Source organism: Emys orbicularis, chromosome 2, assembly GCF_028017835.1.
Source record: "Emys orbicularis isolate rEmyOrb1 chromosome 2, rEmyOrb1.hap1, whole genome shotgun sequence".
Taxonomy (NCBI): domain Eukaryota; kingdom Metazoa; phylum Chordata; order Testudines; family Emydidae; genus Emys; species Emys orbicularis.
In genome coordinates, this window is record NC_088684.1 from 282,885,852 (window position 1) to 282,899,364 (window position 13,513).

General features: G+C 44.3%; 1 protein-coding gene across 4 annotated transcripts in view; it reads right to left on the reverse strand.

The window, feature by feature from the left end:
* GALNT11 (polypeptide N-acetylgalactosaminyltransferase 11) overlaps positions 1-13,513 on the reverse strand; it is a 67,387-nt gene that overhangs the window by 28,457 nt on the left and 25,417 nt on the right. For 2 of the 4 annotated variants that reach the window (XM_065397854.1, XM_065397855.1), the window contains exons 5-7: positions 12,599-12,848; positions 9,209-9,326; positions 6,393-6,545 (exon numbers count right to left, since the gene is read on the reverse strand). In XM_065397854.1, the coding sequence (XP_065253926.1) occupies positions 6,393-6,545; positions 9,209-9,326; positions 12,599-12,848 (521 nt within the window). Of the gene's footprint in view, positions 1-4,368; positions 4,415-6,392; positions 6,546-9,208; positions 9,327-10,660; positions 10,738-12,598; positions 12,849-13,513 lie in introns of those variants that run through there. The other 2 variants (XM_065397856.1, XM_065397858.1) reach the window with 2 other exon arrangements.

The following is a 13,513-nucleotide window of genomic DNA, read 5'->3' on the forward strand; positions in this document are numbered from 1 at the left end:
TGCTTGCAAAGTTAATATCAATGAAATTTCTGTAGCAGGTACAAAGAAGCTATAAGAGCAAGGCTAATACAATCTAGCACAAGGCATATCGTGTATATAGTGAAATGGAATCCGCGGCAATTGTACACTGTCATAGGAAAGAATTAGGTTAGACTTTTCTGTATCAAATATATAATTCTGTGTATTATTGTATCTGTTCCTTTTTTCAATAAAAGTATTAATTAAGTGGGATATTCAGTGTAGTCCTCATCGTATCCTTAAAAGTGTAACTATGATATTTTGCTTTTTTTGTATTGCATATTTGTATCTCATATTGCATAAATACATAATTTACAACTCCTCATGAATGTACAAATTAAAATGCAATTTTTACTATTTCCCTTCTCCCTCTCTATCATATAGTATTTTTGATTATTTACTAAATGCTGCTGTTGAACTCTCTGCTGAACAAAACAGAGGAAAACAGACCATCTACACTAAATCTTTCTATATCTCTCTTCTATATCAGTCATCCCACTACAGCTTCAGTCAATATCATTATCTTGGCACTTTTATTATATGTATAAGCATGGAAATATCTTCAGACCTGCCTTCCATCCCTAAATCTGCTGTAACAAAAGACCCTGGCAGCTTTCAGAGAACAAGAATAGAAAAAGCTGGAGAACTCCATAGCTGATACAAGAAAAAAAGGCACAGAACTGAAGTAGAGTACTCATACAATCAGTAGATGAAGTCCTTTTTGGACAAGAAGTGGGATTGGCTGGTGCCTCTTTTTTTTTGGGGGGGGGGAGATATCCTATCTCCTAGAACTGGAAGGGACCTTGAAAGGTCATCAATTCCAGCCCCCTGCCTTCACTAGCAGGACCAAGTACTGATTTTGCCCCAGATGGCCCCCTCAAGGATTGAACTCACAACACTGGGTTTAGCAGGCCAATGCTCAAACCACTGAGCTATCCCTCCCCCCCAACAGATTTTTGCCCTAGATCCCTAAATGACCCCCTCAAAGATTGAACTCACAATCCTGGGTTTAGGAGGCCAATGCTCAAACCACTGAGCTATCCCTCCCCCCTCTAGTCCCTAATGCTGACCTCAGAAGCCAAAAAGAGGTATAGAATTTAGGAATTTCTGTGTATCTCAGGGTATGTCTACACTACGAAATTAGGTCGAATTTATAGAAGCCGGTTTTATAGAAATCGGTTGTATACAGCCGATTGTGTGTGTCCCCACATAAAATGCTCTAAGTGCTCTAGTCGGCGGACCGCGTCCACAGTACCGAGGCTAGCGTCGACTTCCGGAGCATTGCACTATGGGTAGCTATCCCACAGTTCCCGCAGTCTCCGCCGCCCATTGGAATTATGGGTTGAGATCCCAATGCCTGAATGATGCAAAACAGTGTCGCGGGGGGTTCTGGGTACATGTCGTCAGGCCCCTCCCCCTCCGTCACAGCAACGGCAGACAATAGATTCGCGCCTTTTTACCTGGGTTACCTGTGCTGACAACATACCACAGCAAGCATGGAGCCCGCTCAGCTCAGCTCACCATCACCATATGTCATCTGGGTGCCGGCAGACGTGGGACTGCATTGCTACACAGCAGCAGCAGCTAACTGCCTTTTGGCGGTAGACGGTGCAGCATGACTGGTAGCCTTCAGCGGCAATCTGGGTGCTGGCAGCCGTGGGGCTGGCAGCCGTAGGGCTGCATTGCACCAGCCCTTGCCTTTTGCCTTTTGGCAGTAGATGGTTTATTACGACTGGTAACGGTCCTCGTCGTACAGCAGTGGCTGTCAATCATGGGCACCTGGGCAGACATGGTCAGTCCAGCAGTGGCTGGATCTCCGTATGTCCCCCAGTCCCCCATCCTGCTGCCTTCACAATGACGATGATGGCTATCAGTCGTAGTATGCCATTTTCTGCCAAGCGCCCTGTTGGCTCATTGCACGTTAGCAGAGTCTTCCCTGAGCAGCAGATCGTGCAATAGGCCTGAAGGCTACTGCCAAGCGCCCAGTATTTGCTGCCAAGCACCCAGAAGATGCCGAGGGCTATCAGTCATGCTGCACAATCGTCTTAAGATGTAAAAAATAGATTTGTTCTGTATTCATTTGCTTCCCCCATCCCTCCGTCAAATCAACGTCCTGCTAAACCCAGGCTTTTGAGTTCAATCTTTGGTGGGGGCCATTCTGTGTGACAGTTGTTTGTTTCTCTCCCTGATGCACAGCCACCTTTCTTGATTTTAATTCCCTGTACCTGTACGCCATGTCGTCACTCGCCCCTCCCTCCCTCCCTCCCCTGGTCCGTCAGATACTAGTTTCGCGCCTTTTTTCAGACCAGACGCCATAGCTAGCACTGGGATCATGGAGCCCGCTCAGATCACCGCGGCAACTATGAGAACTATGAACACCACGCGCATTGTCCTGGAGTATATGCAGAGCCAGGACATGCCAAAGCAAAACCGGGACCAGCCAAGGAGGCGATTGCAGCGTGGCCACGAGAGTGATGAGGAAATGGACATGGACATAGACCTCTCACAAGGCACAGGCCCCAGCAATGTGGAAATCATGGTGTTCCTGGGGCAGGTTGATGCCATGGAACGCCGATTCTGGGCCCGGGAAACAAGCACAGACTGGTGGGACCGCATCGTGCTGCAGGTGTGGGACGATTCCCAGTGGCTGCGAAACTTTTGCATGCGTAAGGGCACTTTCATGGAACTTTGTGACTTGCTTTCCCCTGCCCTGAAGCGCCAGAATACCAAGATGAGAGCAGCCCTCACAGTTGAGAAGCGAGTGGCCATAGCCCTGTGGAAGCTTGCAACGCCAGACAGCTACCGGTCAGTCGGGAATCAATTTGGAGTGGGCAAATCTACTGTGGGGGCTGCTGTGATCCAAGTTGCCAGGGCAATGAGAGACCTGGTGATATCAAGGGTAGTGACTCTGGGAAACGTGCAGACCATAGTGGATGGCTTTGCTGCAATGGGATTCCCAATCTGTGGTGGGGCCATAGACGGAACCCATATCCCTATCTTGGCACCGGAGCACCAAGCCACCGAGTACATAAACCGCAAGGGGTACTTTTCAATGCTGCTGCAAGCCCTGGTGGATCACAAGGGACGTTTCACCAACATCAACGTGGGCTGGCCGGGAAGGATACATGATGCTCGCGTCTTCAGGCACTCTGCTCTTTTCGAAAGCTGGAGGAAGGGACTTTCTTCCCGGACCAGAAAGTAACCGTTGGGGATGTTGAAATGCCTATCATGATCCTTGGGGACCCAGCCTACCCCTTAATGCCATGGCTCATGAAGCCCTACACAGGCAGCCTGGACAGGAGTCAGGACCTGTTCAACTACAGGCTGAGCAAGTGCCGAATGGTGGTGGAATGTGCATTTGGGCGTTTAAAAGTGCGCTGGCGCAGCTTACTGACTCGCTCAGACCTTAGCGAAAAGAATATCCCCATTGTTATTGCTGCTTGCTGTGCGCTCCACAATATCTGTGAGAGTAAGGGGGAGACATTTATGGCGGGGTGGGAGGTTGAGGCAAATCGCCTGGCCGCTGATTACGCGCATCCAGACACCAGGGCGGTTAGAGGAGCACAGCATGGCGCGGTGCGCATCAGAGAAGCTTTGAAAACGAGTTTTGTGACTGCCCAGGCTACAGTGTGAAACTTCTGTTTGTTTCTCCTTGATGAACCCTCCGCCCCTCCCCCCCTACCCGGTTAACTCTACTTCCCTGTAAACCAACCACCCCACCCTCCCCTACCCTCCCCCCTGCGAGCACCACTTGCAGAGGCAATAAAGTCATTGTTACTTCACGTTCATGCATTCTTTATTAATTCATCACACAACTAGGGGGATAATTGCAAAGGTAGCCCGGGATGGGTGGGGGAGGAGGGAAGGAAAAGGACACACTGCAGTTTAAAACTTTAACTCTTATTGAAGGCCAGCCTTCTGATGCTAGGGCAATCATCTGGGGTGGAGTGACTGGGTGGCCGGAGGCCACCCCACCGTGTTCTTGGGCGTCTGGGTGAGGAGGCTATGGAACTTGGGGAGGAGGGCTGTTGGTTACACAGGGGCTGTAGCGGCGGTCTCTGCTCCTGCTGCCTTTTCTGCAGCTCAACCATACGCTGGAGCATATCAGTTTGATGCTCCAGCAGCCGGAGCATCGACTCTTGCCTTCTGTCTGCAAGCTGACGCCACCTATCCTCTTCAGCCCGCAACTTGCTCTGTTCATCCCGCGATTCAGCACGCCACCTCTCCTCTCGTTCATATTGGGCCTTTCTATAATCAGTCATTGACTGCCTCCACGCATTCTGCTGTGCTCTGTCAGCGTGGGAGGCAGTCTGTAGTTCTGTAAACATGTCATCACGTGTCCTTCGCTTCCTCTTCCTAATCTTCACTAGCCTCTGTGAAGGAGAAAGATTTGCAGCTGGTGGAGGAGAAGGGAGAGGTGGTTAAAAAAGACACATTTTAGAGAACAATGGGTACACTCTTTCACGTTAAATTTTGCTGTTCACATTACACAGCACATGTGCTTTCGTTACAAGGTCGCATTTTTCCTCTTATATTGAGGGCCTGCCGGTTTGGTGTGAGAGATCACTCACGCAGTGCCAGGCCACAGATTTCAGCTTGCAGGCAGCCATGGTAAGACACAGTCTTTTGGCTTTTTTAACCTTCTTAACATGTGGGAATGGTTTCAAACAGTAGCGCTCTCATTTCCCATACCAAGCACCCGTTGGGTTGGCCATTTAAAATGGGTTTGCAATGTAAAAGGAGGGGCTGCGGTTTCAGGGTTAACATGCAGCACAAACCCAACTAACTCCCCTCCCCCCCACACCCAATTCTCTGGGATGATCACTTCACCCCTCCCCCCACCGCGTGGCTAACAGCGGGGAATATTTCTGTTCAGCAGAGCAGGAACGGGCACCTCTGAATGTCCCCTTAATAAAATCACCCCATTTCAACCAGGTGACCGTGAATGATATCACTCTCCTGAGGATAACAAAGAGAGATAAGGAATGGATGTTGTCTGCATGCCAGCAAACACCGGGACCATACGCTGCCATGCTTTGTTATGCAATGATTCCAGACTACTTGCTACTGGCCTGGCGTGGTAAAGTGTCCTACCATGGCGGACGGGATAAGGCAGCCCTCCCCAGAAACCTTTTGCAAAGGCTTTGGGAGTACATGAAGGAGAGCTTTCTGGAGATGTCCCTGGAGGATTTCCGCTCCATCCCCATACACGTTAACAGACTTTTCCAGTAGCTGTACTGGCTGCGATTGCCAGGGCAAATTAATCATTAATCATTAAACACGCTTGCTTTTAAACCATGTGTAATATTTACGAAGGTACACTCACCAGAGGTCCCGTGTGCCCTCAGGGTCTTCGGTGAGTTCAGGGGTTACTGGTTCCAGGTCCAGGGTGACAAACATATCCTGGCTGTTGGGGAAACCGGTTTCTCCGCTTCCTTGCGGCTGTGAGCTATCTACATTTCCTCCATCCTCCTCTTCCGAACCCTCTTCCCTGTGTGTTTCTCCAGTGAGGGAGTCATAGCACACGGTTGGGGTAGTGGTGGCTGCACCCCCTAGAATGGCATGCAGCTCCGCGTAGAAGCGGCATGTTTGCGGCTCAGCCCCGGACCTTCCGTTTGCTTCTCTGGCTTTGTGGTAGGCTTGCCTTAGCTCCTTAATTTTCACGCGGCACTGCTGTGCGTCCCTGTTATGGCCTCTTTCCTTCATGGCCTTGGAGACCTTTTCTAATATTTTGCCATTTCGTTTACTGCTTCGGAGTTCGGCCAGCACTGATTAATCTCCCCATATGGTGAGCAGATCCCGTACCTCCCGTTCTGTCCATGCTGGAGCTCTTTTGCGATCTTGGGACTCCATCACGGTTACCTGTGCTGATGAGCTCTGCGTGGTCACCTGTGCTCTCCACGCTGAGCAAACAGGAAATGAAATTCAAACGTTCGCGGGGCTTTTCCTGTCTACCTGGCCAGTGCATCTGAGTTGAGAGTGCTGTCCAGAGCGGTCACAATGAAGCACTGTGGGATAGCTCCCGGAGGCCAATAACGTCGAATTCCGTCCACACTACCCCAATTCCGACCCCCTAAGGCCGATTTTATCGCTAATCCCCTCGTCGGAGGTGGAGTAAAGAAACCGGTTTAAAGGGCCCTTTAAGTCGAAAGAAAGGGCTTCGTCGTGTGAACGTGTCCAGGCTTAATTCGATTTAACGCGGCTAAAGTCGACCTAAACTCGTAGTGTAGACCAGGCCTCACACTAAGAAGCCGAATAACAAGAACGAGAATCGTGCACATCTGGTATCTCATCAGATAAAGGAAGGTGTGTTATCATAAACTGGAACAATTCAATTAACACTCCCATTTCAAACTCTGTAATTTTTGTCTTACCTTATATTCATCCATCCATACGTGTGCCAAGCGCAGAGAGTTATGTGCCATGGTATCCTTCCCCCCCGGTGAGCCATAGGGGCGCCTTTTACGGAATATGTGTCCGACCCTGGAGCAAGGGATGATCAAAAGTCTACCCCCACACATCCAGATCTGTTCACAAGAAAGCAGAAGACACTTCAGTGTAGTGTACAAAAAAGGTTCAATACTTTTTTTTTTTTAGGGGATAGTTATGGTAGAATTGTGTATGCTCAGTATTCAGTTTTTAAAGGCTCATCTCTCCGTCAAATCAAAACCAATTTCCTATGGGTGGAAAAAGGCAAGGCTTTACTCTTTGAAAAAGGCAATTTTCATATCAATTTGCCTATATCACCTCCCTGCCACTTTTTAGGGTTGTTCAAAATAAAATGTTGCAAGCGCTTTTTAAAAACAGCACATATTTTCTCCCACTCTCCTTTCCATTAGAAAGAGCCACAATGTTTTTCAAGCTTTCAATATTTAGTTTTCAGACAAAAGACCAAACACAGAACGTTTCAGGACAAAAGCAAAAGTTTAGAAAGTTATAGGTGACAATACAGGTTAACCCAGTACTGCAGACAAGGCTTAAGTATACAGGTCCAACCCCGATAGCGTGGACATAGTGATAGTGGTATAAAAGTGCTTTATAACAGTATAGCTATTCCCATACATGTGGGGCACCTTTATACCAGTATCACTGTGTCCACACTAGGACTTGTACCAGAATAACTATAAATTGGTTTAAAAAAAAAAAATTATCACACCTCTGACAGTCATACTGGTATAACTGAAATGTAGACCAGGCATTAGAATGGACTATTTATTTATTATTTATTACTACTAGTATAAGGTTAATTATTTAACCTTAACTTCAGCATCCCTACTGTTCCTGCTACAGTACATGTGCGCACACAGTAACCTGTGTAACTGATCATCATCCTGATTAGTCAATCTCCTGTCCATTTCAGAGTATCCCCAAAAACGTAATAAGTACATTTTTTCTCCACCTTAGTAGAACAACCTCTGTTAAGCAAACACTGTTAAGTCCTGTAAGTGGTTGTTTAAAACAGGTTTCCCATATGTGCTGTATGCAGACACATATACATGTGTGTGACATGTAATCCCTTTTGGGTGCAGGAGTTAAAATGTTTGCCCTACTTTACCTTCTTTCTGGTAAGTAAAATTCAGGAATTTTAAGGCCAGAAAAGACCATATTGATGATCTAGTCTGACCTACATAACACAGGCCAGAGAATGTCAACCAATAATTCCTGCATTAAGCCCATAACTTCTGGTTGAGCTAGAACACCTGTTTTAGAAAGATATTCAATCTTTAGTTTGCACCTTGCTTCCATTCTGAGTTTTTCCTAACTTCAGCTTCCAGCCACTGGATTTTGTTATGTGTTTGTCTGCTAGACTAAAGAGCCCTTGACTCTCAGAAATCTTCTCCCAAGTAGGTACTTACAGACTCATCAAGTCACCTCTTCACCTCCTCTTGGATAAGATAAATAGATTGAGCTTCCTAAGTCTCTCACTGGAAGGCAGATTTTCCAGGCCCTGAATTCTTTTAACAACTCTATTCTGAATCCTTTCCAATTTTTCAAGTAGGCATGCTGCACTTGGACACAGTATTTCAGTAATAATCTCATCAATGCTGTATAGAGGTAACCACCACCCGCCTTCTACTCAATATGCTCCTTCTTATACATCCAAGGATTGAGTTAGGCCTGTAGCCACAGCATCACCATACGAGCCCCAGTTCAGTTGGTTTTCCACCATAACACCAAATTTGTTTTCAAAGTCACTGATTTCCAGTGTTCAGCTCGACATCCTGTAAATGTGACCTACGTTCTTTGTCCCTATCACGACTCAATTTGCAAACAGATTTGTTTGAAGTATTTTTATTTTGTACATTTTGTGCAGCAGGGGCTAAGAAACATTTGCCAGTGCTCATTTCCTTAATGAGTCCCTGCCTCATATTTGTCCATAGCTAATGACTGAATCAACATTCCTTATAAACCCAAAGGTGCCTACTACTTGTTTGACAAAAGTTCAAAGCAGTTTAATTATTTTTAAATCTCTACCCTGTGAACAAAGAGGAGATAAATGTAAAACAAGCCTAATGAACCAACTACAGTGGAACCTGCCGATAGTAACTTTCTGCCTATCTTTCTTCAACAGCTCTGAGACTAATCTTCTGCATGATCCCTAATTTGTACAGTACCTGTCTAAACTGTGTTTCAAGCTCCTCTGAGAACGATTCTAGCATTTCTGTAAAGCCCCTAAGCCTATAGAAGTGTTATGTAAATAAACCTGTTTATATTAAAAGGGCACCTGGCAGCTTGAAGTTGAGACAATTTCACAAACTGAATTAAACGTAGTTTCACGCAGTATATCTGCCCGTGTCGTCTCCTGCCAAATTTGTCATTTTATAAACCATATTCTCTAAGTCTCTCTCTCTCTCTCTCTCTCTCTCCATATGCTGTGTGAAAGACCCAGACAAACAAAAGGGGAAACTGTGAAAGTGACTAAAGATAAGTGCTGTCAAACACTATAGAGTAAAAGTCAAAAGGGAGAACATTTTCCCCCACTTTAAACTTCCAGTTACAATCAAATTAGTTGTAACAGTAGTGGATCAGAAATTTCGGAGTGTTATTTTGTAAGTTGAAAGCATCCTTTGAAAGGAAAATGAAGGCCCTATATAGCTTCAATATGCAAATAGCAATTCCAGTGCTAATGAATCTCTGCTTAGGTAAGGGAACAAGTAGAGCACCTACTGTAATACAAACCAATTATTACCCGAAATGATATTTCTAGATTTTCTCCTCCCCAGATGTCCATACCACTATCATACTGTCCAAGTTCATTGAAGTATTCTCTATCCATAGCAAACAAGCCTCCTGCCATAGTAGGTGACCTAGAAGAGGAAAAAGATAAAAATGAGCTCCCATTGTCTACACACTCATTTTAATAAAAAAAAGTTACTCTAGCTTAATCATCAAGTCCCCAGTCCTATTACTGGATCCAGATGGTTGGACCCCATTGACTACGACTGCAGGATTGAAGTAATCAGATCAGGTCTCAAAAGATCCTATAATTTATTTATTTTTAAAGGAAAGTGTATAAATATGATCTGTGATCTCTCACAGTTCCATCACACATAACTGTACAACATACATTTATTTGCTGTGTACCTTTAAATAGCACTAAGTTAATGCGAGCAAGGTACCTTTTAGTTTGTGCCCACAGCACCCACACGGGGGAGTTACAGCACAGTATCTAGTGCACACTGCCATCCACACGCCCGTTGTCCAAAATGCAGGGCTACAAAGACAAGCCCTCAGTCTTCCTTCAAACACAAATAGCTGGCTGCATAGAAGCCAAATTACTCTTTTGCAATGAGATCACCAGCGTAAGTGCACTGCAACCCTGCCTAGTATCCAGTCAGATTATATTTTTGTCTCTTTAGCTCTGACACAGTACCTACATTTTCTGGTTAATTGATTATGTTGCTCTTGATCTAAAATGTATGGATGTACTTGTTCATTATACGTACAAATGTACAGTGATGTGTGTACAAATCAAAATGATTGTATATTTCCCCCTCATGAACAAAGGCCTTATATAGGCTGGTCCTGACCTGAGTGGGGAAAAAATAATACATTCCAGTGTACACTGTAGTTACTGGTATCACCTGAAAGAAGTAATAATTCCCTTTCTATGTGAAACAAGGATCAAGCTTAAAGTAAACAATCCAATAAACCTAATGGGGTGTATTTAAATTATTTATCTTGTCTCACAAGCTGAATTTAAAATCAGGAGTACTGATGTTTCATCATTAATAAAATCATCAGGTTATCCCCCGATTGTTTTAACTCTTCTACCGTTGAGTATTTGTTCTCTCCGGAGGTTTTCCAGTTCTTTGTCCCTTCTATGCAATGCCTCTTATGTAGCATTTTTACTGTGCCAATATATTTTGTAAACATCTGTACATTAGTTACTATTCTACAACCTACATCCTAAACTGCTCCTGTATGACCAATACCTCTTTTTATAAGCAGGAAGTCCCTGTCTGCTGTTGCCCTGGCAAAGTGTAAGGCGCGGGGCGCGGGGAGGGAAGAGCAGTCCATGCAATCATGCCATATGGCAGTGGCTAGACACAGGCATTCCACAATCCTAGTCAGTAAAAATGCAATAAAAAAGTGTCCAGGGTAAGCAGCCCTAAGTCTGGATTCCCTTGTTTGTTCTGACATGGTCTTCTGCTGTAGGATTTGTCCCTCTAACATCTGGGTAGAGAAGAATCCAGCACATTTGGATTATGAAGATTTCTAAACAGATGACAAAACAAAATGCTTTCCATTAGGTGGAAAGTGATATTCAGAGATTTTTAAAAACAAACTTTTAGAATATTGTTTAAGCAATGCCAAAGCTTCTCTAAATAGGAAAGTCATTCTCAAACTCAGGAAATTGAGTCATCGTAGACAATGGGACTCCATTTAAGTACCAATGTTGTCTCTGGGCTCAATCCCAGAATCCTTGGAAGACAGTGGCAGCTTTGCCTACACAGAGGACTGCATCTTCAGGCACATGGTGGATTATCTCTAATCAAGGTTCCTAATTTAAAATTCTCTTTGATGGATCTCCTCCAGTTTTCTCCCATGTGTCGTCTTCTTCTAACTTCAGAAATACCTGCAGTGATCTTTTCCCAAATAGATAATTGCTGAGCCAGTTTATTAAGAAATACCATGAGAAGTTTCTTGGTTTCCTTAGATCAAGCCTTGTGATGGGAAAACCCGATGTGGAAAACCTGACGCACACAGTATTCAAACTACAGCAGAAAATCCAGTGTTGGAGCCGCTTATGTCAGCTTGAAGCATTGTTAATTCACATTCCAAGGGCAGAGAAGGATAAGAACACACAGCTAGGTTTCAGAGCCCATCCCAGCGATAAAATGTAATAAAGCACTAAAATTCTGCCAGAAATTAGTTTAATTGTTTTGATGAAATTAAAGCTTCCTTTTTATGAAGTCAACCTAGTGCCAATGAACGGTGCTGGATTAACAGCCCGAGAGACTGAAGACCTCTAAACTAGAGAAGATATGCAACATATCAGCTTCTCCACATTGCTCTGCCAACTTCAGCCTTGCTCTTGGACAGATTCCCCTGTACAAGCCATTTCTACTGCAGTGCTTAGTGAATATCTGCCCTCTCTGCTAAGACAAAGTTTCCAAAGGTGGTGGCAATTTTATAACATGGACACGTCCAGTAGGAAATGGACTGATACTGTTTATTTCTGATGGGCCACCAGACACCTATTGTATGGTAGAAACATCAAAGAAAGTGCTGCCAAGTCCCAGTGCTCATCTTTACTCAGGCTTTAGCCTTAAAGCATGACCCTGGGAAGCACTTCAGGCCGGACTCGAAGGGTTGACTATAGAAAGGATAGAGGATTTCAACACATTCACCACAAAGCTCGATGGCGTGGCTAACGGTTTGAGGCAGCTTTTGCATCCGTGCATGTTGAAGTAGAAAGCTTTATGCCAAGATAAATGCTAATCTAAAAAAAAAAAAAAAAAATGTAAAAGCTATCTGAACAGAAAGAACGGAATCTTGACATGAAAGCTCTTGAGTAAAACTGGTACAACAGTTCTATCATTGACCATGACACTTGCCTTCTTGTTACAAAAAAAGAATTTTCCAAAGCTAGCATTTCGTTAACATGTGGCATGGAAGTTCCAGAGCTCATGCCAGATGGATACACAGCATATCACTATGGCAGAGTTGATAATAAAAATAACCATCATTAAGGCAAACATACACCAATACATAGTTCTAATATTAAGGTACTGGATAGTACATATTTAATATAGAATAGCCTGTAAACTCTTCACACAGATCACGTCTTATCTGTCTGTAGAGCAACATGGCAAATGTGGTGTTATATAAATCTCTAAAAAGGTGTTTTTCTTGCCCTTTAAAAGCAGGCAAATTAGGCTAAGCTAGCCTTTTCCTGTTGTTAAAGTTTAATTTTCTCTTAAACTAACTCAATAAAAATGAAGAGACAGACAGACCCTTGGCAATGTAAGTCTCTGCTCTTAAAGATATACGTCTCATTTATGAGCTGGTCTCTATTTACAGCATGTTACTTATAATTGTCAGCTTGCTTCCCAACAGGCAGCAGAAATCTTACTTGATTGGCGCAGTGGCTCCCTCAGGTCCTTCTAATTCTGACAAAGGAACAAGATCCCATTTAAAGTGCAGACCCCAGTTAAACCCTCCACGCACAACTGGGGAAGAGCTGTAGATAAGCGTGTCAGCACTGATTATGTCAATCACAGGGCACACCACTGTCTTGCGGTCTTCTCTGATTGGAGTCAGCAAAGGTTGTAACCACATCTCATTCACTTCACAGTGGCTGTCCAGGAACACCAGCACTTTTCCTGAGAAGAACAAAAAATATACAAAATTCTGCAGGTCTGTGATAACACTGAATATATATACACAAATTATTTCTAACAGAGGACTGAAAGCATACACAATAGAGGAAGATATAATCCCGATCTAGAGGAGATGACTATCTAAAGAAATCCACTGGGATATATTGCATTGTAAAGATAGCAACACTTTTACAGGTATTGGTACCAAATATATCAAATATAGCTGGGGAGGGGGGGGAAATACAATCTCCAAACAAAACCTTGATGGTAGCAATCATCTGAGTCCACTGCTGCTAAAGGGTTTCCTGCAGAGAAATCTTACCGTCTAGCCTGAAGGAGCAGAGTACAGAACTTTACTATCGGCAATAATACTGATTACAAAGTAATACATATGATTCTACATATACTGCACAGACTGAGAGAAGCACAGTGCAATAACAATAAAGGAAAGCACTTCTGACTCCCCTGCTGTGAGAATGAAACAACTCTTGTTCCACCCTCACTCCAACAATTTTTAATTACTTCATTTATTCTGTTCCAGCTCCCATTAAAGTCCAAGGAAGTCCTTGCGCTGAGTTCAATAAGACCTGGATCAGGCCATTACTGCAGGTATTTTTTCGCAGCTCAAACAGGTTCTCCACCACCCTGACAAGGCCCAGAGGATTCTC